Consider the following 25,108-nt stretch of genomic DNA (forward strand, 5'->3'; position numbering starts at 1 on the left):
TTCTGTGGGCAGTTTGCTAAATCCTGTGATGATGTAAGTGTTGTTTTTGATGCTGTGTTTGACATCAGAAGCATAACTGGTTTGGATTATGTTTTAACAGACTTTCTGTTCCACAGTGAACCAGAGGAATCAAAGAGGAGACGACTGTAACGTACAGATATGGGGGCCCTGATATCCCGGTGGAAGGTAAGTGGATGAGAGGCATGTAAACATGAATACTTCAGGTTTAAGTACAAAACAAGAAAGTGACATCAAGGAGTTAACATATGAATACAAACAACATTTACGAGACGAGACTAATAAAGGTTTTTATCAAATCTTAATGAAAGTATTTTTAAGAAGATGGCCAATCTGATTTTGTTGGCCCGAGCGTTGCAGGGAGAGCTGAGGCCGACATTTATAGGGCTGCCTTTCATTGCAGGGATTTAAGAGGGCTGAATCTATCATGGGGCCAAGTGTCGTACGTCAGCCAGTATTCATAACATCTTAACAAGAGTTCCACAATATACAGGCAACAATTGTAGATGGACAGAAATCAATAAGACTGATAACCCTCTGCTCTTTTTTTCTTATTACTTGAATAAATAAATAATTTTACTTCACAAGCCTTGAACAGCGAGAACAAAATAATTTCTGAGCACTGAATCATACAAGATTGTGTCTTTTGTTCTCCTTAAATGATGAAGGCATTTGAGATGATTTGGTCGTGTTAACTGTCGACACGGTGAACCCGAGCTAGAAGCAATTAATGTGCTATTTTAAGACATACTGGCGAAGTCAAAGAGAAAGGGAGGTCTGTCTCAGGCAGGCAGAGTAGGTGAGAAATAGAAAGTGCAACCCTTGGTTTTTTTAAATCATTAATTTTTCAGAAAGGGATTAGAAGTATAATCAGAGGAATACACATATGTAGAGTAATGTGAAGTTACACTTTATTTTGTTGACATTCAGGCCTTTATTAGTCATAAGTAAATGTGTTTACAGGAACTGAGGTGATTGATTAATGATATACATTAACAGTTGTGAATCTGTTGTCCGTGAGCGCCACTGATACTTCTATTCTGTTATTTTATCCTCAATCCAGACAAAGCCAACCACAGTCGAGCAGCTGGAGAACATCGACAAGGTACGGACTAAACACCGCGTTATTTCTTCGTCACTCGGTTTCTCTGGGTTTTCCTTTTCGATTATGACCCCAGTCAAATGATACACACACGCCCAGTTTTCATTTTAGTTCCTCATAATAAAGACGTACAGTTATACAATCAATCGAGGGCCTTTCTCAACAGCAGCATGATTGAATTACGGGACGATCACACTGAACACGGGGACACAACACAGGAATGTCCTCAATCCTGCTTCATGAGAACGGCCACTATCTTAATGAAGACTTGTATCGGCCTGAAGCTCATGTTTGAGCATCCCAAATGAAATCAGAGAACACACAGAACTTAACATCTGAGGATTTGAAACTCTTTTCACAGCGTTTAAATAACCTTTAACCCTTCATGGTTCCTTTGCAGGATATTACAGAGCTGGAGGAGTTCAGAGCCAAAAACCAACGTCTGCAAAAGGTAGCGTCAGCGAAACATCCCAGATGTGCGAAAAATATGCTTGCATTGCAGTTTCTACTCTCTCACTGTGTGTGTGTGTGTGTGTGTGTGTGTGTGTGTGTGTGTGTGTGTGTGTGTGTGTGTGTGTGTGTGTGTGTGTGTGTTTGCAGCTGTGGATCGGCCGGTTGCTCATCTACTCGTCGGTCCTGTACCTGATGACCTCGCTGGTCGTGTACTGTCTCTACCTCCCTGAACAATGGCTGCAGAGAATAGCCATGGCGCTGCCTTTCTTCTTATACCCTGTGCTGTGAGTGCTCACGTGGTTCTGTCCTTTTACCATCATATTAATTACCATCATATTAATACCCGGTTCCTTCTCAGCACAGTGTGAGAAGTGAGTCTATGTTAAAGTCTGAATCTGAAGTTGATTATTAAGAACATCTACATAGCTCACCTGGTTTCTCTTCCTCGTCCTCAGGGTGTGGCTCATCAGGAAGTTGTTGGTCTTTCTATTTTCCAAACGCACTGAGAGAAACAGTAAGTTGTCCTTCTATCCATCTGACTCACACAAAACTCATCTGTTTCAAGGTTTTGTTAATTTCATGACTTATCGAACAATAAAAATATTCTGCTATCTCATACATGGAATAGTAACATATGAAACTGCTTGATTTTATAGCCTTTTATAATTCACTGAAGGCAAACATGGCTTCATATTATTGTAAAAATATAATCTCTGCAAGTATACACCACTTTCAAATATGTTTGACATTGTATATTTCTCTGGAATGATGCAAATTTCTGCTCCTTTTTTCAGATGATAAATTGGAAGATTTAAAAGTTTCCAAAAAAAGGATCGTAAGTGTCGGAGTCTTTACAATCATCTTTTAATATATGTGGCTTTTATTGACTTGTTTGAAGAGAGTTTGGATGCCGTGAGGTGAGGGAGGGGTTCTGGCCAAGTTTGCCTCCAGGGCTCATTTGTGTTTGAACTAACGGCCCACAATTCAGTGCACGTGTTAAAAATGACAGTTTCCCTGGTTTGTGTTCGCAGCTGGAGGAAGTGATGGAAACAGAGACGTACAAAAACGCCAAACTCATCCTGGAACGCTTCGATCCCGAGGCTAAGAAGAAAGCCGTGAGTGACGTTGTAGTTTTTACGTATTTTTTTTTTTCTCGTTTAATCTTTCCGTGTTTTTTGGTTTCGGTTGACTTTCGGTGATTTAGATTGCCGTTATGTTGTAGGAGCTGGAGTCGACTCCGGTGCGTCCACAGATGACTCCCAGGCCAGGACAAGGTATGACGCACATCAATACACAACGGAAAAGATAGAGCATCACGTTTAAAGTGAGTTGAGTGGCGTTTGATGGAGCTGCGGCTGCAGGTGTGCAGAGATGATCTGTGAATGACCAAGCTCTGTGATTATTCCCCTCCTCCATGCAGAGCTTCGACAGAGAGGGATGCCAATGAGGCCGATGGGCACCCCGACTGCAATGGCAATGACTCCCCCACCTGGAGCACGGCCCCGGTTGGGACCAGACGGCACACCTGTGGGTAAGGTGGCACACAGAGATACTTAAGATCAAGTATGGCGAAGCAGCACAGTTTGCAAGTGCATCGACTTTGCCGCCGGACCCACACAGCACCGCGAGTCGACTGCGAGAGCTCGTCCGGATTATTCCAGGTCTCTGTATCCGTATAGAAAGATTCTGGGCGAAGCACTAAGTCAAAGACAGCTGGAATGAACAAGAAAGCCCGGCTGCCTTTGACTTGGTTGCTTCAGACATGCGTCCTTGTCTTCATCCCGTGTCGCTCTCCCTCCAGAACCTGTCCCTCTTTCAGCTCCAGGAGGACCAGGAGGACCCCCGGAGAGATCTGCTCTGTCGGCCTCCGTCCTCCACGGGGCGATACCCAGGACGTCCTACTCCCCTATACCAGGAGTCGGTAGGTTGCAGCTTGTCATAAAAGCTTCTGTGTGTGCATGAAAGGTCTAGGGGAAAGTCCTTCCTTCCCGCTGCTGTCAGGCTGCATAATAAGCTGAGCTCTTATCTTATCTTGCAGTATTATTTTGGTTTCGTGAGATCTGTGTACGTTTTAGCCACCAACTCTGCACAGAAACGCTGCACACATTTTTGCACTGAAATGTAGAGCCTTGAATCTCAATGGTGTGTGTTTGTGTGTGTTGATTTCCATCTGTTTTCTTTTAAAGGCATGCACCCACCGGGTCCTCCATTAGCAAGACCCATCCTGCCCAAAGAAAGAGGAGCTGTGGACCGAGTCATTGAATACCTGGTCGGGGATGGACCACAGAACAGGTAAAGAACCGTCTGGTACACTTAACCCCCCCGTGTGGAAGTAGCTTGTAACTTCATAAAGTCATATTATCATTTAGCAGATTGGGAATTAAAAGCAGCAGAATGATGAATATGAACATAAGCGGCAACATAAACTGTAGAAAGGAAAGAACAAATATTCTGTTGTGTGTGTGTGTGTGTGTGTGTGTGTGTGTGTAGCCCTTGATCACACTCCTAGTGTGTTAGTCGGCTGACCTATGACTGAGGGGGGGTAAATAAAGTCTCCTCTGGGAAAGCAGACGAAGAAGAATAATGGACTCAAACAGTATCTGCCTCCTTCCTTCTCTCCTATAGATACGCGTTGGTCTGCCAGCAGTGCTTTTCTCATAACGGCATGGCTCTGAAAGAAGAGTTTGAATATCTCGGTGAGAACAGAAACGCAGCGTTACATTTAACGAGAAGGACTCTCGATGTTCGTTTATTTGAACGATCTCCTCCCCTCTCTCAGCGTTCCGTTGTGCGTACTGCTACTTCCTCAACCCGGCCAGGAAGACGCGCCCTCAGGCTCCCAGGCTCCCCGAGTTCAGCTACGAGAGGAGGCTGCGGGCGGAGCCGCGTTCCCCTGGACCAGCGCCGCGTTCTGGGACGGACACGGAGGAGAGCGCACCGCCCTCTGGAGGTACTGAAATAAAACAACCCACCGCCCCGAGCGTCTGAACGTGACTTACTCCGTGTCCTAACCGCTCGGGTTCAAGGCTTCCTAGAGCAGCGCTCCAGTTGACCTTTTCTCATTAGTTTGTGTATGATTCTTCCCCCCCCCCAACGTTATAACCATGTCAGCTTCCACCCCCATGTAGTTGGCAGTTGTTAGAGCAAGGAGCCAGCAGAGGTAAGACATTGTAATGTTCCCTCGAGGTGCAGGCAATCGTTTGTCGTCATGGTGGTGCAACCAGAAAAAGGGTCGCTTGTACTGTTAGTCGTTCCTCACACATCTCCTGTGTCGGCCCGTGAGCACACACCATGTGACCAGCGGGTTTAACCGTGTGATCTTGCCTCTAGCTAAGGCTCCGGCTCCGTGGAATTTGGTCCACAATTTCCGGATCCAGCAGAGTCCAAAGAACCCTGAGAACCGACCTCTGCAGAGTCCAGGTTCCCCTCCTCTCGCTGCACCTGTCTGATCGGCTTAATCTGAACTCATTTACCTCAGAATGGGTCCATTTTCTCTCTCTGTAGAATCCATAACACGGTAGAACGCTGCCCGATGCCGACCAATCGGATCGCTCCAATCACACTAAACAAAGATCTCACGGGTGAAGCAGTTATTGGAGGTTTTCACCAGACCTGGGTCCAGCAGTGTCTCCAAATACCTTTTTGATCTCATTCAGAGAATTTAAATGAATCTGGCAAAGGTTTAGTAAATCACATAAACTATATAACTGAGCTGTTATTGTCTGAATTGTCTTGAACCCCAAACGTTTGTTTAGCAAATGATAAATAAACATAACCTACAAATAGAAAATACACGTGTTTGACCCAGATCTGGTCTTCAGTATGTATTTCCAAATTGATTGATTTGCTTTCTAATCTTCATGTTAAAGAGTTTGTGCATAGGTCACTTCATGGAAAAACATGTCAAATATTTAAGCTTTTATATTGTCTGATAATTTAACCCCCATTCAGACGACATGTATTTTACTTTACATTAACAACCAATGATTCTAGTGCTCATTACTTTTTTCTTTTTTATTGAACAGAGACATTTTTTCGGGTTTAATTTTCCTCTTGAAAGCCGTGTTGTTGGGTCAGAGGAGGGAGGCTTCACGCTCTCTACTTCTCCCAACTCTAACAACGGGAATGCTGTACATTTTGATTTTTAACTGCTTTTAACTCCCAAACAACCAATCATGTGCTGCACTGCAAGCTACTCCCACGATCTGAGACGCTCCTCTTTCTCTCACCCGTCACCCTTCTGTCCGTTGGTCTACTGCTTATTTGCGCGTCTTACTTGCATGTCTTCTCCTCAGATGAGAGAGAGACGGGGGAAGACGAAGGACGCACTAAGGAAGTAGAGAGCGAGAGCCGGCCTGAGGAGCAGCAGCAGCAGGAGGAGGAGGAGGAGGAGCTGCAGGAGGAGGAGGAGGCGGGGCAACAGCAGCAGGAAGAGGAGGAGCTGCAGGAGGAGGAGGAGGCGGGGCAAGAGGAGCAGCAGGAAGAAGTGGTTCAGGAGGTGAAGGAGGAGGAGGTGGAATCGGAGCAGAGTCCCAGCGCCCCCCGTGAGACGGAGTCTCAGCCTTCGTAGTTGCAGAGAGGCCAGAAGAGGAGCAGGAACGTTGGTACTGGACATGATAGACGGGCGGCATTTTAAAGCAATATAGCTGGACAAGGATTGTCAGTTTAATTCTGTTGTTCTTCCTCGCAACCAAAAGCTCCATCAGCCTCACTCGTGTTTCGGTTTGCTGTTTCTCTAAAGTCACACTATAATTGTCCAACGATATTGCCTCAAAATGACGCCGACGTATGATGCGGATCCGTGATTGTAGTTCTTAAAGCTGGGTCTCCGTAGAGCAGTTGGCTGCTTGTAATGCTCGATACGTGGAGACAGACATAGTTCATTTTTTTCAGTGTTGCATAATTTAAACTCTAAGGTTATTTTAGGTTTGATGTGGTTGGTTGGCTGCTGTATGATTTTATGACTGACAAGTTAAGATGTTATGGTTTGTTGCTAACCTGCTTCAATCTTAATCCCTGATGTTGATGTTGATGACTCCACTCAGTGTGGTGCTGGTTTATGTTGCTGAATATCACAGGTTATTAAGGTTATTCAAGTATGGAATACGCATGTTATTTTTGTACCTGTTGTGAATCAAGACTTCTTGGTACTTTAAAAACCACTTGGATACAGTTCTTATCCTGACTGATTTTACCCAACGCTGCTACATTTTAGTAGCTAGGAAATGAGATAGTTAACCCCCGTCAGCTGCACTCAGATCAGCTGCTAAATGGATGAAAGTCACCAGAGAAAGTCTCGACTTTGCTGCCTTTGTTTCCTCGTCGCTTGTGAGAAAGTTCCCTGCAGTCTGACCTTTTTTCACTGGCCGATGTTTGTCAGCAGCAAATCACTCATGTCAAAATGTCCCATTTTATTTTTATTACTGCAGGCAGACACTCAGAAACTGAACTGGGATCAGCCACCAGTGGTGCAACAGGACATGTCTGTTTTTAGAGGAAGTGCACGTTTGTTCGCCGACTATTTTAAATGTCTGTTTAAAAACCCGCAGCTTTAATCTCGTATATCATTTTTTCTTAACCAAGAAATGTTTTTACAGCTCGGGGGGGAAAAGTGAACCTCCACAAAGATCTTACTTTAAAGTGGGCGTGTCAACCCAAGCTAATGTAGTAGCTTGAGGATCTGAACCTTTTTAAAAAAACGTTTTAAAGGTCAGGCCGGAGCTAAAACTGCCAATTTATCTCCATATTGCGAAATCCTCGTCCTCCGAGGATTATTATAAATAATAATTTTTGCCAAATGCACTCTTGTTTTTTCTGTGTTCCCTGACGTCATTTGCACTGAGTGTCTCTTTCTATTTATTTGGCCGTATTGTGTTTTGAAATGTTTGAGGTCTGTTTGGTTTTAAACGTTTTTGAGGAGTAATCACAAAGTGTCGGCGCTCGATAGCGTTGGTCTTTTGCCATCTTAATGTGCGTTCACTGTTATTTCCACGAGTTAAAGGTGACAACAATTTCTTCTTTTTGTTATTAAATAGAAGCAGAAGAAATCACGAGTGTCTATGCAAATGTAAATACAGGTCTGGAGCTAGAAACACACACAGGCTGAGTGGAAAACCAACAGCACATGACATTATTTTAATGTGTATTTTTAATGTGTTTAGTTTAGGGGTTTTAAACTAATTGTGTGTGTTTCTAGTTAGTTGTTGAACTCCTCAAAAACTCCCAACAACCCAGAATAGTTTGGAGCCAAAAAGTGATTTGAGCGTTGAGGAGAAGCCATGAGATGAATTTAAGGACTCCACATCTTTGACGTTTTGATCTTTGATGGTTCAAAGTGTTTACAAGCTTTTTATCCCACGTAAGACCTGCTGGCGATGCACACATGGTACGATATGACGCGGGCGCTTAATATTTAAGAACTGTTTACTTTGCATTAGTCGTTTTAGTTTTGCTCTGCTAGTTTATCGCTGACCTTTCTGCCCGTCGCTGGTTGTCTCTACGCGGGCGAAAGGAACGAGAAATAAAAGGTTTTTAACAACAAAGAAGGCTAGTAGTTGTGGTTCTTGAACGCTTCACAGGTTTTATCTCATATTGGTCCAAATGAAACCAGCTGGAATCACAGCTGCAAAATCAATCAAGTGACACTTATGATCCATCACCCGAGTTCCCTGAAGGAGGAACTATTAGTTCACCATATTCATTCAAATGATCCATGTCAGGTTTAACTTAATAAAACCTAATAGCCTTTAGTTGGCTCAGCAGATCAGTTAAAACGATCCTTCAGTGTGGTTAAAAAACATTTATCCCAAAACAAAGTATGAGAAACTCGTGAGCTCGTAACGAACTACAGCAGATTCAAGAGGAATTCCCACGTCAGCGACAAAGCAAACCGTGCCACATTAATACGGCATGAATATTTACACGATTCACAACCGTAACCCATAAATACAAATGATATATATATATATATATAAATAGCTTGTTTCCTTTCTGCTGTTAAAATCCTCTGACCTAAACCTTAAATTAAGCTGCCCAAAAAAAAGTTGTGAAAAACAAGTGAATCATTATTACGGTTTTCTTTTCTCCATAAGAGTAATCACACCCGAAAATAACAGACAAGAATAGCTGGGAAAGAGAAAGGGAGGCAGGCAGGCAGACAGGCAGTGGGTGAGAAATAGAAAGGGCAACCCTTGGTTTTTGAAATTATGAATTTTTCAGAAAGAAATATAATCAGAGGAATGCACATATGTAGGGAAATGTGAAGTTACAATTTTATTTTGTTGACATTCAGGCCTTAATCAGTCATGAGTAAATGTGTTTACAGGAACTGAGGTGATTGATTACTGACACATCAGTCAGTTGTGAATCTGTTGTCAACACTGATACTGCGATGATGATTTTCGGTTATTTTATCCTCAATCCAATATTAAATATTTGAATGAAGTCTTGTATTGATCTGAAACTCGTATTTGATCATCCCAAATGAAATTGGAAAACAGAACTTAACGTCCGAGGATTTGAAACTCTTTGCACAGTGTTTAAATAACCTTTGACCCTTCATGGTTCCTTTGCAGGATATTACTGAGCTGGAGAAGTTCAAAGTCAAAAACCAACGTCTGCAAAAGGTGGAGTCAGAAAAATATCCCAGATGTGCTACTTGTCTTAGGTATCATGGTTATAACTTTATAACAACAATTAATAACCCACAACTAGCGCTCTTTAACAGGTAAAACACCACGACACAACAGTTTGTGACACATAAACAATTTGTAACATTAATAATTGTACATTTATGAAATTACACCGCCGAACTGCATGCTGGGTACAGCTCGCCCACTATCGCAACAAGAAGAAACTCGGTCGCTACATTAAAAACGGAAAAGAGCGATGCAGGAGGAACGAGAGACCAGAGATGCACCAATACAGCTAGACACATATGCAACGCTGATTACTGTGTGGTATTTGTTTTAAATGTACGTTGGTACCAGTGGCGGGCGTTGCGTTTTCTATCTAGGCCTTCTGTGTCGTCTGATACATAAATACACGCATGACGCGATGCTGTGTCATTAACGGATAATGCATGTTGTCCACATCAACAAGAACAAATTCACTAGAACCAGTTACATTTAGTTATGACAAAACAATCCAACAAAACTGCGGCACTAAAACACTGCACACTCAAGAGCACGAGCCGCGATCTGAAGGAACGATATTAACTATACAAATGACACCATAGACACATTAACACAACGCTACTGCAGATCAAAAACACAAAAGCAGTTCACTCACCACATGCTGTTCACTTCAAGACACAGTCCATCCACCTCTCTTTGTTAACAAACAGTTCAATGATGCGGTTGTACAGTTTATCGTGCGCTTCAGTTCCAGTAACAGGTCCTTCTCGGTGACCATGGACGCCAGTGAGGATCGTCACCGCCAAACATGCCCATAGCCCTTCGTGAGAAAGGCGTTGTCAGTAAATCCGCCACCAAGTCCGTTTCTCCTCCTTCAGCCAATGAGTGTTAAAAAAACTATACCAAGCAAAAAACTAAAAGTGTCATAACTTCTCTCATGTTTCAGCCTGAACTCTTCTTACTCCTACTGAGTTCTGCTAGCAGCAAGTTAGCTTTCTGTTGACACAAGTCACGCTGGCCACTGACCAATCACAGCTCATGTTAATGCTGACGTACTTCCAGGCCCTGGCACGTCAAAGAATACGCCCAGCATGTCAAACTAAAGATCTGATTGGTTGAAGACCATGACAATCACAACAACGTCCCCATGCTCTTTAATCTGCAAAGGCCAGCTAGAAGGCCTCGGCTGCTCTTCTTTCATGGAGACGAGGTGAAATCTGATTGGATAAAAGATCTCCTTAAAAAAAGCTGCACTGGAAGCAGAGCAACAAACGAAGACAAGAGCTGTGCAATGGGAAAATAAGCCAATATGGAAAAATAATTATAAAATAGCTATAACTTTGTGATTCTGTTTAGGCCAGCAGAGAAGCCTTAGCTGGCCCTGATGGCACACCACTGGTTGGTACATAGAGGGTGATAAGAAGCTGAACATGGAGGGACTTAGGACCTAGGGGAAGAGGTGAAAAAAACAGGAAACAGACGGAAGACATACCACACAAACAGCTGTTCACCGCAGTTGGCCAGCAAGCGGTGAACAACAAGCGTGAACAACAATCGGTGAACAACAAGCGTGAACAACAAGCGTGAACAACAATCGGTGAACAACAAGCGTGAACAACAAGCGTGAACAACAATCGGTGAACAACAAGCGTGAACAACAAGCGTGAACAACAATCGGTGAACAACAAGCGTGAACAACAATCGGTGAACAACAAGCGTGAACAACAATCGGTGAACAACAAGCGTGAACAACAAGCGTGAACAACAAGCGGTGAACAACAAGCGGTGAACAACAAGCGTGAACAACAATCGGTGAACAACAATCGGTGAGCAGCTAGCCGGCGGTCCTTTTCAGCGTCAATGAATGTTTACTCGAAAAAAGAATACCGTGATATACCGTGAATCTGCCAGAATCTTACGAAATACCGTGATGTGAATTTTTGGCCATACCGCCCAGCCCTACCCTGTTCCTTCTCAGCACAGCGTGAAAAGTGAGTTCATGTTAAAGTCTGAATCTGAAGTTGATTATCAAGAACAGCGACATATCTCACCTGGCTTCTCTCCCTCGTCCTCAGGGTGTGGCTCATGAGAAGTTGTTGGTCTTTCTCTTTTCCAAACGCACTGAGAGAAACAGTAAGTTGTCCACTGTAGGATATGCAGTACATATCTCTCTGCCAGACCGTTTGTTGCTGGATGTCCTGGTGCACTTGTGGTGTGCAGAATTCCATTCTGTTTGGCAAAAGTCTGGAACTCGTCTGATGTGAATGTGGTCGCATTGTCTGTCACAATTTGTTCAGGCAGACCGGCAAACAGTCTCCTGAGCCTGATGATTGTCACTTGAGAGGTGATCTGTGACATAGGAAACACTTCCAACCACTTTGTATGTGCATCGACCACAACCATGAACATGTGGTTCAGGAACGGTCTATGTGCAGTCTCTTCCAGGACTCACCCGGGAACTCCCTGGGGTGCAGTGGAACCTGGCGTGGCATCTTTTGATCTAACTGGCATGTTTCACATTCCTTGCAAATCTGTTCCACTTCCAAATCAAGGTTCGGCCACCATACATATTTGCGAGCTAAGGCCTTTGTTTTCACTATGCCTTGGTGCCCAGAGTGAATCTCTTTTAACACAGCTCTTCTTGTCTTGGAGGGTACAATGACTCTGGTCCCCCATAGGACACAACCTTGCTCTACTCGTTTCTTTTTGTGAAAAACACCTTTAGGAGGCCAGCCTTCCATGACATACGTATACACTCGTGACAACTCACTGTCAGTGCGTGTCGTCCTTGCAATCTGTGTTGCGTTGAGTGGTGCTTCTTGTACATGCTCTGCCAGCAGTGAGTGGACTTCCCTGCTTTGTGTTTGCAGCTGGAGGAAGTGATGGAAAGACAGAAGTACAAAAACGGCAAACTCAACTTGGACCGCTTTGATCCCGATGCTAAGAAGAAAGCCGTGAGTGTCGTTGTTTTTTTTAATAATTTTCTTTGCTGTGTTCTGTCTTGTTTAATCTTTCCGGGTTTTTTGTTTCGGTTGACTTGTTGATTTAGATTGTCGTTATGTTGTAGGAGCTGGAGTCGACTCCGGTGCGTCCTCAGATGACTCCCAGGCCAGGACAAGGTATGACGCACATCAATACACAACGGAAAAGATAGAGCATCACGTTTAAAGTGAGTGGACTGGTATTTGATGGAGCTCCGGCTGGAGGTGTGCAGAGGCGAGAGCAGCAGAAAGTACCAACGGTTAAAGGATTCTCGCATCTGTGAATGACCAAGCTCTGTGATTATTCCCCTCCTCTATGCAGAGCTTCAACACAGGAATGCCAGTGAGGCCGATGGGCACTAAAGAAGTAGAAAGCAAGAGCCAGTCAGAGGAGCAGCGGCGGCAGCAGCAGCAGGAGGAGGAGGAGGAGGAGGAGGAAGAGGAGGAGGAGGAGGAGGAGGAGGAGGAGGAGGAGCGGCGGCGGCAGGAGGAGGAGGAGGAGGAGGAGGAGCGGCGGCGGCAGGAGGAGGAGGAGGAGGAGGAGCAGCAGCGGCGGCGGCGGCAGCAGGAGGAGGAGGAGCGGCGGCGGCAGGAGGAGGAGGAGGAGGAGGAAGAGGAGGAGGAGCGGCGGCGGCAGGAGGAGGAGAAGGAGGAGCGGCGGCGGCAGGAGGAGGAGCAGGAGGAGCAGTGGCAGCAGGAGGAGGAGGAGCAGCAGCAGCAGCAGGAGGCGTGTGTGTGTTTCTAGTTAGTTGTTGAACTCCTCAAAAACTCCCAACAGCCCAGACTGGTTTGGAGCCAAAAAGTGATTTGAACGTTGAGGAGAAGCCATGAGATGAATTTAAGGATCTTTGATGGTTCAATGAATGGTTTACATGGTAAAATATGACGCTGTCGCTTCTATTTCATATTTACAAACGGTTTACTTTGCATAAGTAGTTTCAGTTTTGCTCTGCTAGTTTATCGCTGACCTTTCTGCCCGTTGCTGGTTGTCTGGAACGCCAAATAAAAGTTTTTCAACAACAAAAAAGGCTAGTAGTTGTGGTTCTTGAACGCTTCACAGGTTTTATCTGGTTTTGGTCCAAATGAAACCGGCTTAGAGAACATTTAGGTTTTTGTGATTTGGGTGAATTTAAAGAATCTCTATCACCAACATGCGTCGTCCAGTGAATCCTAAAGAAGCAGTGTCGAAGTTTGTCAGAGAAAATGTGACTAAAGAAGTTTACAGTCATGATGAGATGTTTGCTCCGCTATGAAGTGATAAGCCATATAATACATTATATTACAACAATGAAGAAAATAAACAAATAATGTATTGTATTTGTCACTCTTTTCACAGCTGCAAATATATATATATATATATATATATATATATATATATATATATATATATATATATATATATATATATTGATCTAGACAGTTATGAAAAACAAAGTCAATATCAAAGCAGAATTTTATTTTATTAATAAATCAAACTTTTATTATTTTTTTGTCATTAGGAATCACAGCTGCAAAATAAATCAAGTCACCGTCGGGCAGCAACGCTGCAGCTGTGAGACACTTATGATCCATCACCCGAGTTCCCTGAAGGAGGAACTATTAGTTCACCATATTCATTCAGATGATCCATGTCAGGTTTAACTTAATAAAACCTCATAGCCTTTAGTTGGCTCAACATTTACCAGAAATAAGCTCTGTGGTTTTGTAACAGCAGATCAGTTAAAATTGTTTTATTTATGTATTTTCACCACGATCCTTCAGTGTGGTTAAAACACATTTATCCCAAAACAAAGTATGAGAAACTCGTGAGCTCGTAACAAACTGTACAGCAGATTCAAGAGGAATTCCCGCGTCAGCGACAAAGCAAACCGTGCCACATTAATACCCCATGAATATTTACACGATTCACAACCATAACCCAAAAATACAAATGACGCGTTTAGAGGTCAAGTGAGTGTCGGGAAAAGATAAACAACAAAACTTCCAGGACAGGAAAACATCTCTCCTACACCCAAAGACAAAGACTGAATCATCAACCAGACTCAGTCCGGCAATAAAGTACATTTAAAATACAATTAAACACATGAACTCTAAATGGAGGCGGAGCTTCAGTAATGAGACATGTTTCATTTTCTATCCACGAAAAAAAATTGAACACAGTATTTACTAGCTATGTCTATAGCTATATATATATATATATATAGAGAGAGAGAGAGAGAGAGAGATACATATATATATGTATATATGTATATATATATAGCTATATATATAGCTATATATAAATATATATATATATATATCTATGTATCTATATATAGCTATATATAGAAGTGTATATATATATATATGTATATATATATATGTGTATACATATATGTGTATATATATGTGTATATATATGTGTATATATATATATGTGTATATATATGTGTATATATATATATAAATAGTGTGCATCCTCAGACATGAACACTTTCTCCTGTTAAAAGCTATTTTTTTACATTTTAAGAAAAATTCTCTGACCTAAACCTTAAATCAAGCTGCCCAAAAAAATTAAAAAGGTAAAACAAGTGAATCATTATTACAGTTATGGCTTTGTTCCATAAGAGTAACAACTTGTACTCCAGAGTGCATCGCAGCAATAAAACATGTACAAAAACATCCGAAAATAACAGACGAGAATAGCTTCAAGTATTGGACCCGTGCAGATCTCGAGACTCGTCCCCTTTTCTTTTGAGATGCATTGGGTTTCTCCTCAATGTCAGTGAACGCACCATCCCAAGGTGACCTTCAGGGTCGGGTCCTCTACAGCGTGTTGAGCTCGATGAGACGCCCGGCGAAGACGGCGAGCGTCCCGATGATGCACACGGCCATGAACACGCAGAGCAGGATGTGGTCCAGAACCATGGCAACGAACTTCCACTCCTCCGCTGCCTGGAAGAGGAAGAGGAGGAGGAAGAGGAGGAGGAGGAGGAAGAAGAGGAAGAGTCATGTTCAAAGTGCTCTGACTTACGTTATCTGGGTGTTCAGTCAATGTGATACTGATGTGATGTCACGAGTCATTTTGCACCAGTTATTTAGTTATTATATAGTTATAGTTATATAGTTTGGCTTCTTTGTGTTTTTTTTTGCTTTACACATGAGACGCTTCAATGTTCCTACATTATTCATTTAATGGCCATTGCAAAAATAATGTTGTATGTTTGGTCCCCATTTGTTGGTCTAGTGACACAAAACACAACAAATATTATAATAAATATGATTTAAATTCAATTCAATAGAAATTTAAAGCAATATTTTGACTTTCTTTTTTCGTGCAGAGTAACTTCTTACATTGTTAGACTCCTCGTCTGCTTTCATGGTCTCAGCGATGTACTTCACGCCTTCGATGGCGCTGCGGACATCCGGGTTTTTGGTGATGGGAGACTGGTAGGTGATGCTGGTGGGGGTGGGGTTACCTGAGGGGAGAGACATGTGGGAATGCATCATAATTATACAAGTAATAACAACACAATACAGAAAGGAACGGCATCCTGGTAACCTTTAGGTGTATTTAAATATATTTTTTTACGAATGAAGCAAATTGCACCTATTTCACGTTTTAACATTTTAGAAAGCAAACCCTGTTTTCCAAAAAATTGGAAGGTGTTCATACCCATACTACAACTGGATTATCTCCTCAAACAAGGGTTATTTGAATCATTTAAAGTGATATAATACATAAACCCTTGTGAGATTACTTGTGTATGTGTAAAAAAAGAAGAAAAAAGAATTAACATACAATATTTCCTTATGGATCATAACTTCCGTATTCCAGTTTAAACTCTGTGAGCCTGTGGAAGCCGTCTAACGCCATCCAAATGAGTTTTACGGCCCTTTCAGCCCCTCAAAATGAGTCAAGTGAAACCGTAATCACGTAGCATCAAATCTGCAAGAAATGCGCCCACTTTTTTTGCTGAACCTTGAACGTGTCCCAAAACACATCAGCAGGCGGAAGCGGAAGCAGGCGTTCATTCTGATGCCAAACTAAGGCCGTGTGGGATATCGCTCCATCCAAAATTAAGTCATATTTCAGTTTTCTTCGCTGGAAAAAAGTGTTTTGCTGGATGAAAAATGGCTGGGAAGCTGCGGATGCTTTGCTCGACAGGCGATTTGTCGGTTTTGACGGAATCTGAATGTCGTAAGCTTTATAGCTTTATAGAAAGGTTCATTAATCGTGTGTAGCATCAAGTTAACACTACGGAAATGTATATGTTCCATAATGTAGGGAGCATACTTCTGGTTTATGCTCATACTTATGGTTGAATTATGTTTAAAGCATGAAAAATGCACACTACCGTACAAAAGTTTGGGGTCACCCAGACAAATTTACAGTTTCTTCACAATTTCCTGCATGGAATAGCCTTCATTTCTAAGAACAAGAATAGACTGCCGAGTTTCACATGAAAGTTCTCTTTTTCTTGCCATTTTGAGAGTATAATGGAACCCACACATGTGATGCTATGCATAGGAAGGCCAGTTGTATAGCTTCTCTCACCAGCATCACTGTTTTAAGCTGTGCTAACATAATTGCACAAGGGTTTTCTAATCATCCGTTCGTCTTCTATGCGATGAGCAAACACAATGTACCATTAGAACACTGTGATAGTTGCTGGAAATGGGCCTCCATACACCTATGTAGATATTTCATTAACAACCAGACGTTTCCACCTAGAATAGTCATTTACTACATTAACAATGTATAGTGTATTTCTGATTAATTTAATGTTATCTTCATTGAAAAACAGTGCTTTTCTTTGAAAAATAAGGACCCCAAACTGAACTGTAGTGTACTTATACGCTCTTGTAAGCCAAGGATTTGCTGGTTAATTAGAGATAATAAAAAATAGGTCTGGGATTCATTCATCAGTGCAACAGTAAAGTAAGTGTTGCTCGTCTAGAAGTCAAAATCCCTGCAGGATCGTTTCGCTGCATCCTTGCCTGAGATGTCGGAGATGTCCATGTCGGTCGGGAACAACCTCTTCTGCCGGATCTCCTGACTGGGACGCTTCATGGTGGAGAAGAACATCATGTTGGGAATGGTTTCGATGAAGACCTGGGAGACAAAACGCCTTCCTTTAAATCAGTCGCACACGACATTTTCATCAAATCATCTGCAGGTACAGATGCTGCAAAAACATTTTTTTTTTTTAAAGAAAGAGAACCTTCCGTATCCAGTTGGGCATGGTGTGCGTGCTGGGCGAGCGGTGGTGCGTGTTGATGACGATGACGGTGATGATGATGGAGGCGATGACGAACACCATCGTGAAGAGCATGTACTTCCCGATGAGCGGCACGGCGCTGGAGGTGGAGGGGATGAGCTCCACGATGACCAGCAGGAAGACGGTCAGCGACAGCAGGACGGAGATGGACAGAGTCATCTTCTCGCCTGCGGAGACACGGAGACACGGAGACGGACGCTTTTCTTAGAAATAGTGGCAAATTTGGGCTTTTACAGACAAACTGATGCACGAATATGAAAGTGTAATCCTCTAAAATGACGTGAAAATACTTGACTGTTGACTCTAACATTTATCGGATGTGAACACATGGTATATGTTGGTATACGGTATATGTTGTGTAAAGATGGGCTTATCATTATTAGTATGAGTTTGTCTTACATGGTTGACCCTTTTTTTGACGTTATGTTCTTAATTGTTTTTAAATCTTGCTTTCTTCTGCATTATGTTTTGATGCTTTTAATGGTTTCATGTGAAACACTTTGAATCGCCTTGTTTTTGAAATGTGCTCTAGAAATAAGCGTGCCTTGCCTTATCTATGCATTATATGTACGCAGGAATAATTTTATTGAAAATAATGACTCCAAATGTATATTTATAATATTCCTCACCAAATTCAATTGTTTGGTTATTAATGCGCTTTTAATGCTTCAAATCTTTAAGATATGTCTCGTCCCTGAGTTGACTGTCCCCTGTTACTCTGATGCAAATCTCCATGATACGCCTCCTTTATTTAGTCACCGCAATGTTTCTATCTACATTACATTTCATTTAGCTGACGCTTTTATCCAAAGCGATTTACAATAAGTGCATTCAACCACGAGTACAGACTCAGAACAGCAAGAAAGTACAATTTCTTGAAGAAAGTTAAACTACAAAGCGCCATCAGTAAGTGCTACTAAAGTGCTCCTACGGTGCTACTTTCTTTATTCAAGGTGTAGTCGGAAAAGATGTGTTTTTAGTTTGCGGCGGAAGACGTAGAGACTTTCTGCTGTCCTGATGCCAATGAGGAGCTCATTCCACCATGGAGGAGCCAGGACAGGGTTTAGCTATCAGTCGACACGTACCGGAGTCGGTGGGCAGGTAGAAGACCAGTCCGGTGAGGAAGGAGAACAGCATGCAGGGAATGATGACGTTGACGATGAAGTAGAGAGGCAGGCGCAGCATCAGGAAGTGGTAGGTGATGTCCAGGTACGGCGTGTCGGGGCAGCAGGTGTAGAACACCCAGTGCTTCCAGCTCCGGTAGTCCTTCAGCACCCACTCACCGGACTCCATGAAGTTGCTGAGGTCGGGCCGGTCATTGTCCTGAGAGACAGAGGAGGGTGAAGCCGTATGAAGGGAGCATGCAGGTGAGGACATTAAAAGGTTATATGCCGTAAACTGCAGTTTTCTGACAGGAGTGATAGGAAGGTTACTAAATCTGTAGAATATTTGAAACCACTCACAAGCTTTCACACTAATCTGTCAATATAACCCTGTAAATATAAATCGTAATAATATACATATGTAATATATATAATAATATATGATTATTATTATATATAGAAATATTAGATATGATTAGATATGTTATTATATATATTAGTATGTATATATAATATATGTATAATATTGATATGTATATATATAAATAAATATATATGTAATATATATAATATATAATGACTCTATAAATATATATATAAATATTAAATATCATTATATGTATTATTATGTATATTATTCTATATATTATAATAATATATAATATATAGAATAATATATATTATAATAATATATTAATATACATACTATATATAATTAAGTAAATAATATATATAATAATAATATATATACAATAATTTATAATAATATATATTATATTATGTAATATGTATGTAATATATAATAATATATCATTATTAGATATATATAAATATGATATATCATTATATATGTTATTATATATATTATAATACTATACAATATATATATATATATATAAATATACAATATATATAATAATAATAATAATAATAATAATAATAATAATAATAATATATACATATATATAATAATAAATAATAATAATAATATATAAGTCCCACTCACTGGGTTGATGACGACCAGCAGTCCATCGTACGTCCACGTGCCCAGCTTCATGCTGCAGTTCTGCAGGTCGAAGGGGAAATGGAGGACGATGATCTCGCAGTAGCTCTTGAAGATGGCCGGAGGGTTCCAGGTGATCATCCCCGTGTGCTCCAGCAGGACTTTGGTCTGGTGGATGATGGCAAAGTCACCGTCGGCGCTGTGGAAGAGGAGGCCGGGGGCAGAGGAGAGGGAGGAGGAGCAGGTGAGGCAGTCGGACGAATAGGTGTGTGTGTGTGTGTGTGTGTGTGTGTGTGTGTGTGTGTGTGTGTGTGTGTGTGTGTGTGTGTGTGTGTGTGTAGTGGGTTACTTGTTGTATAGCACCAGGTCTGGTTTCCATATGTCGAGTGAAGGGACTCTGATCTTCCGGATGCCTCCGTATTCGTCCGGATTCCAATTCAGGTTCACGTCCAGCCATTGCTGGGGTGAATATATATACATTAATATACCGATAGAGCCAAATTCAGTTGTTTTATTCCCATAATTCTCATTATTTTTTTGTGAAAATACAATGTTGTCATGTACAATATACATCACAGCAGTCACCATGTCATAAATCCTCCCTTTATTTAGTTGAAACAAGGAATAGCATTCATTTGTGATACTATTAGTGTGATACAAAGCACATAAATACATGATGCAGGAATGTAAGTATGTGAATTATACAACAGATGCATTGTTAAAACATATGATTTATAATAATTGAGTAACTGTATTTGGGTGTCACATGGTAAAAACTTTAATAGCACTCTTGGTGAGTGTTGGCAAGCGGAGGTGAGCGTTACTTTATCTATATTACATAACGTTTACCTGTTTGAGACGAACATTGCTGGTCACGATCTGGTTGACTTCATCCTGAGAGATTTCAGAAAAAGACAAAGAAAAAAACATTTTCGTGAGAGATTTCAGGACAAAATATTATTTGCACGCTTGTGACCATTTCTTTTGTGTTTTTAATGGGAAATCTGTGGCATTTGATCAATAACAAAAAGCACATTTAGAGGCAACCGCTTGACAAACTCTCAAAACTCTTGAATTCCTTAATTAAATATTAACGGTCGAGGCGATCTGGAATGAGATTTAAACGTTTTCTGGGATCCAATAGTCACATTGAGATGCACATTTTGCACATAACTCCCCACAAACCCTCTCATCTCAGGAATAAAGCAACACCATCAGCTCTTTGTCCGTGACACAAAACAGACATGGAGGGAAAAAACAAAACCATTCAAGTTATGTACTAATCTGGCATTCTCTCTCAACCAAAATAATCCAGATTATTAATCTTTTATCTGCTTTATCATGCTCCAAAAAACAAAACATTGTTCCACCTCTAGTATGTGGGGCCTTCTCTGCAACTGCCTTGTTTTTCCACCTTGTAATGCAATTAGATTTTTTTTTAAACTTAGTTCATTAATATGAATTGTGGTCTGTTTTAAACGTTTCCCCGGCTTTGATCGTACCAAAATGTTATATTCAAACAAGAGTACAATGTTTAAGAGAAACTATAATATTACTGATGTCAAGAGTGTATTCTTAGAAGGCACAAGGGCAAAAAAAGAGAGCTATTTAGTTCCATTAATGACCTTCTATCTTTACGTTTTTTCTCTTATGTAAAATGCAGAAATTGGACGGTCTCCACTTGCAATATAGTATTTTGAGTAAACCTGAAAGCCTGAAGGGAAAATGTTGTGAGCATGATGTCACGCCACTTAAATTGAGTCGTTATGTTTCATATATTTATATGAATATAAATCTCTCACCACACTGATGAGCTGTATCAGCTGCAGTCCCACGGTGACCACGACGGCGTCACTGAAGTGGTTCACGGGCCGGACCACCTTGTTGTAGCCGGTGAACAGCGTCTTCACGAGGCGCGTCTCGTCCTCCGAGCCGAACGCCGGACCTGTGAGGACACACAGAGACACAGAACACATCAGAACGACTGAGGCCTCGAACCCAGAACCCTCAGGGACTCACGGCAGCGCCTGTTGAGTGTGAGAGGCCGTGAGGGCTCGACAGGTGTGAACAGGAACGGGGCAGCACTGCAACATATCACGATATTTATTTTGTATTTTCTACTCCCTGATTTGATTGTCTTCCAGGCTCTTTCCTCACGAGATGTTTGATGAATAAATCTGTCTTTAATCCTCAATGTTTACGAGTAACTAAACGGCCACGTGGTCCTCTTTGTTTACCTTCTTTTACGTCTCCATGCTTCCACTGTAAGTGCGTATTTAACGTCACATTGCTATGCATTGTGGGTAATTCCCTTGGGTAAAGTCGGCATCTAATGCGGATTTACGGAAAAGGGTTCATATCGTGCTCAAAATGTGAGATTTGTTCCGTTCCACGCTCTTTATGAGCCTGAGTCTTCTGAACGTGTTGCACAAGGAGGTCAAAGGTCACGTCGAGGAATAGGAAGAGGAAATGCAGAAAAAAACCTTCAAGCTTCACTGAAAAGTCCTGTGAGACACACGGTATGACATGTGTCCCTCCTCATAAATGTTTTCACACCGGGAACCTAAACTCACAGCTGAAGGCCAGCGGATTGCTTTTAACTCGTGATTCACACAGCAAACATTTCCCAGGCTTAACACGACCGGCAACCCGAAACCCTGCAGTGGGACTGCGAGAGTAAGAGAATGCATCGGGAAGAGAGGCGGACGGGAAGATACAGGAGGTATCAGAAGAGAGAGAGAGAGGCCGGCGTGCCTTCCTGGTGAAAAGCTCGGCGATGAGTTGCCTAAGCGCTGCGATCAAGTATGTTTCTTCGAGTGTGAGTCCTCGGAGCAGAACCTAATCTGAGTGTTAAGAGGGTGTTTGGAGGGGGAAGAAAAAGCTCCACATCCCTCAACCGATCCTCTTGACATTAAGTCTGGATCAGTTAGAGTTCAGAGCAGTTAACCTGCATTTAACACCTCTTCATCATGAAAGCTGCTCCAGCTCACAGGTCATTGTTTTTTTTAGACTTTTTAATCTTTGTGAGCCCATAAATTATGTCATGCCAATGGAGAGATATGCAAAGCTTCACTTGTTGGTTTATAATGAACTACCGTAAAAGTCTGGTTACGAGCCGTTACTACCCTCGGTCAGTGTCCCCGTTAGCTCCCCGCTGTAGCCAGCTGGGGCTCCTGCTAACGCTCCGTTACTTCCCCGCTAACTTCCGCTAGGTCCCCGAAAACCACCGAAGGTAGCTGGACCAGACTCGACACCCGACTTGGGGAGAGGGGATGCGGGCAGTAGCAGCAGCAGCGGCCAATAGCAGCAGCGCTAGCTAGCAGCAGCGCTAGCAGCAGCAGCGGCCGGTAGCAGCAGCGCTAGCTAGCAGCAGCAGCACTAGCTAGCGCTACTCATAGCTTGCTACAGCGGGGACACTGACCGTAGGTAGGAGCGGCTTGTGACCCGACTTTTACGGTACAGACAGATTTCTACCTTAATAAATTAATCAATCGATTATTAACTTATAGTTTTAGGACATATTGCATCGACAGGTGTGTTTAGTTCTATCTGCAGCGCAGCAGACAGATTTCCTTCAGGTTCCTTTAGAAAGCGCAGCTTCATTGTTTCGTTGTTATTTGGATTCTGGTATTTTTTACTTTTTAAAACTGTCATCCTGTGTTTTGTGTGGCTGGAACGTTTAATGCAACACAACTATCAAGTTTGCACTTATTTAGAGGAAAGAAAGGCGGCGCTCTGTGACTTGGTTTTGACATTTTTTTGGTCCCCGCAGGGAAAAGTCCCAGAAGTTGTTATGCATGGGAACTAAATCATCATAAAAAAATAAAATCAGCAGTAAAGTAAAAACATCGAGCTACTTTAACCACCAATAAAATGAGAGGTTTTGAATCCACGTGACCTTTGACTTTTGTGTTGTTGTTATGAACATAAAATACACATCTGACGGTCGGCACATCCATCAAAATCAAGGGTTTCTGACTGCAATTTGTTTTCTGATTATTTGCAAACATCTATCTGTGATCAGTACTTCACAAACTGGTCCGGTTCTGAAACAATGCCGTTATGCCCATATTGCACATTTAGGCCCGCCATTGACTTCCCAAACATCCCACCTTTCTAACACGATGCTCTCAGCCTTCAGTACGTCCACGTCAAGACTTAGCATCACACGCTATGTCTTGATTTAATCACCGTGGTTTACTTTGTACTACAAGCGGTGCATCGCACTGCCTTTGCTCGTGTAGTCGCTCGTAGTCGTCTAGGTTGTGTTGCAATGTGACTCAGCGAATGAGCACATCGTGCAAAGTCACTATGTGATGCATGTTATAGGAATCTGCTGGCAATCCACACTTGTTTCATTTGGCCAGCGAGACTAGAGGACACACACACACACACACACACACACACACACACACACACACACAGTCTGCCTGCCTGTTGTCCTGCGAGCTTTGATCTCGGCCACATACAGAAATAGATGTGCGGGAAGGCGGGACAGAGAGGGGCCACTTGGAGCTGTCAATCACTGCTTGCTGCCAACTCCAATTTCGGCATGATACCGAAGGCTCTTTTTGTATTTTACCATCACTTTCGAGCTGGAAAAAGGGGACAAAAATGTGGAGATTGTTTCTTGTCGTGTTTGAGTCCACGATGATCGCATTATGGGCCGGGAATAAGCTTTCGACCCAAAATGTCTTGTGAAAGGCTGGAAGAAATGCCGTGAATCGGCCCTACTGTCAGAACACAATGAGCACGGCTTTAAAAGAAAACTAATATCGGTAGAGAGCCAGTTATCCTCAAATTGCCTCATCTGTGCACTTCACCCTCTGTGAAGCTTTGTAATCTCCTGGAAACGAGCATGAACTGTTGCGTTCAGGTACACCTGGCTGAATGGGCGTGCTAGTTAGCTAGTTACTTGGATTACTGCAGTGCATCTGTGATGACAAACAACTACAAAATACCTCCGGCTGCATTGCATTCTGGTCCATTGAGCTTATTCTCAGTGAATACATGAATTCTTCCCCTTCCTCTATTACAGTCTTGTGCACTGCATGAAAGTTAAACAGAAGTAGAAAGCCAAGAAATGAATCCTCCTGTGTTTCTGTTCTATGCTTGACCAGCTCATCATGGGAATACTGGGTTCGGTATTCATCAACTCATCATTCTAAAATAAGATGCCACACATTTGACTAAATATGTCACTCTTCCAAAAGAAGGCTACAGCGTGATTTAGCTTTTAACGTCATCCGAACATCTTAATTCATCCAAACGGATGAATTAAGGACGATCACGTTAGGAGGCCGGAATAATCTGTCTGATGGACGGACCAACACGCTCCAGCTAGTAAATATGTTTTTCAAAGTGGACGTGCATCATCCGGGAATAAAGACCTTCAAGATGATTGAATGAGCCACATTTTAATTGCACAACTGCAGCGATGCAGCTAAATGCTAAACTGGTGGTTTTAAAGGCTGCGTCCGCTCATCTTAACGCGCCACTTCTGTCCGGCCATCGCATCAACGCTCAAATCACTGAGTTGGAAATGGATAAATA

At 42.3% G+C, this 25,108-nt stretch overlaps 3 protein-coding genes across 3 annotated transcripts in view; 2 read left to right on the forward strand and 1 right to left on the reverse strand.

The window, feature by feature from the left end:
* Positions 1-159: 159 nt before the first annotated feature.
* LOC306746531 (endoplasmic reticulum junction formation protein lunapark-B-like) lies at positions 160-8,103 on the forward strand (the record flags this gene model as incomplete). The annotated part of the gene is made up of 15 exons (XM_079229454.1): positions 160-186; positions 1,082-1,123; positions 1,521-1,571; positions 1,721-1,857; positions 2,029-2,087; positions 2,368-2,408; positions 2,605-2,688; positions 2,796-2,847; positions 2,994-3,104; positions 3,393-3,494; positions 3,760-3,865; positions 4,199-4,269; positions 4,353-4,523; positions 4,904-4,993; positions 5,869-8,103. 15 exons carry the CDS (start codon positions 160-162, stop codon positions 6,141-6,143), a joined length of 1,419 nt encoding a protein of 472 aa, XP_079085580.1. The 3' UTR covers positions 6,144-8,103.
* A 3,068-nt stretch (positions 8,104-11,171) lies between these two features.
* On the forward strand, positions 11,172-12,598 carry LOC306746761 (endoplasmic reticulum junction formation protein lunapark-A-like). Its single transcript, XM_079229723.1, has 5 exons — positions 11,172-11,198; positions 11,283-11,340; positions 12,078-12,161; positions 12,275-12,326; positions 12,511-12,598. Exons 2-5 carry the CDS (start codon positions 11,293-11,295, stop codon positions 12,549-12,551), a joined length of 225 nt encoding a protein of 74 aa, XP_079085849.1. The 5' UTR covers positions 11,172-11,198; positions 11,283-11,292; the 3' UTR covers positions 12,552-12,598.
* A 2,395-nt stretch (positions 12,599-14,993) lies between these two features.
* The window catches only part of chrna1 (cholinergic receptor, nicotinic, alpha 1 (muscle)), a gene marked incomplete at both ends in the record, with an annotated part of 11,511 nt that continues 1,396 nt past the window's right edge, over positions 14,994-25,108 (reverse strand). Inside the window, 9 exons of the mRNA XM_079229325.1 lie at positions 14,994-15,122; positions 15,522-15,646; positions 17,169-17,283; positions 17,393-17,616; positions 18,535-18,772; positions 19,559-19,754; positions 19,905-20,014; positions 20,405-20,449; positions 21,358-21,500. Of these exons, the coding sequence (XP_079085451.1) occupies positions 14,994-15,122; positions 15,522-15,646; positions 17,169-17,283; positions 17,393-17,616; positions 18,535-18,772; positions 19,559-19,754; positions 19,905-20,014; positions 20,405-20,449; positions 21,358-21,500 (1,325 nt within the window). The remainder of the gene's footprint in view (positions 15,123-15,521; positions 15,647-17,168; positions 17,284-17,392; positions 17,617-18,534; positions 18,773-19,558; positions 19,755-19,904; positions 20,015-20,404; positions 20,450-21,357; positions 21,501-25,108) is intronic.

Source organism: Taurulus bubalis, assembly GCF_910589615.1.
Source record: "Taurulus bubalis genome assembly, chromosome: 14".
NCBI classification, from domain to species: domain Eukaryota; kingdom Metazoa; phylum Chordata; class Actinopteri; order Perciformes; family Cottidae; genus Taurulus; species Taurulus bubalis.

Coding starts and splice junctions, on each gene's coding strand:
- LOC306746761 (XM_079229723.1), top strand. CDS start 11,293: ATGAGAAGTTGTTGGTCTTTCTCTTTTCCAAACGCACTGAGAGAAACA. Junction 12,162..12,274: donor CCGATGCTAAGAAGAAAGCC/GTGAGTGTCGTT, acceptor GTTATGTTGTAG/GAGCTGGAGTCGACTCCGGT. Junction 12,327..12,510: donor GACTCCCAGGCCAGGACAAG/GTATGACGCACA, acceptor TCCTCTATGCAG/AGCTTCAACACAGGAATGCC.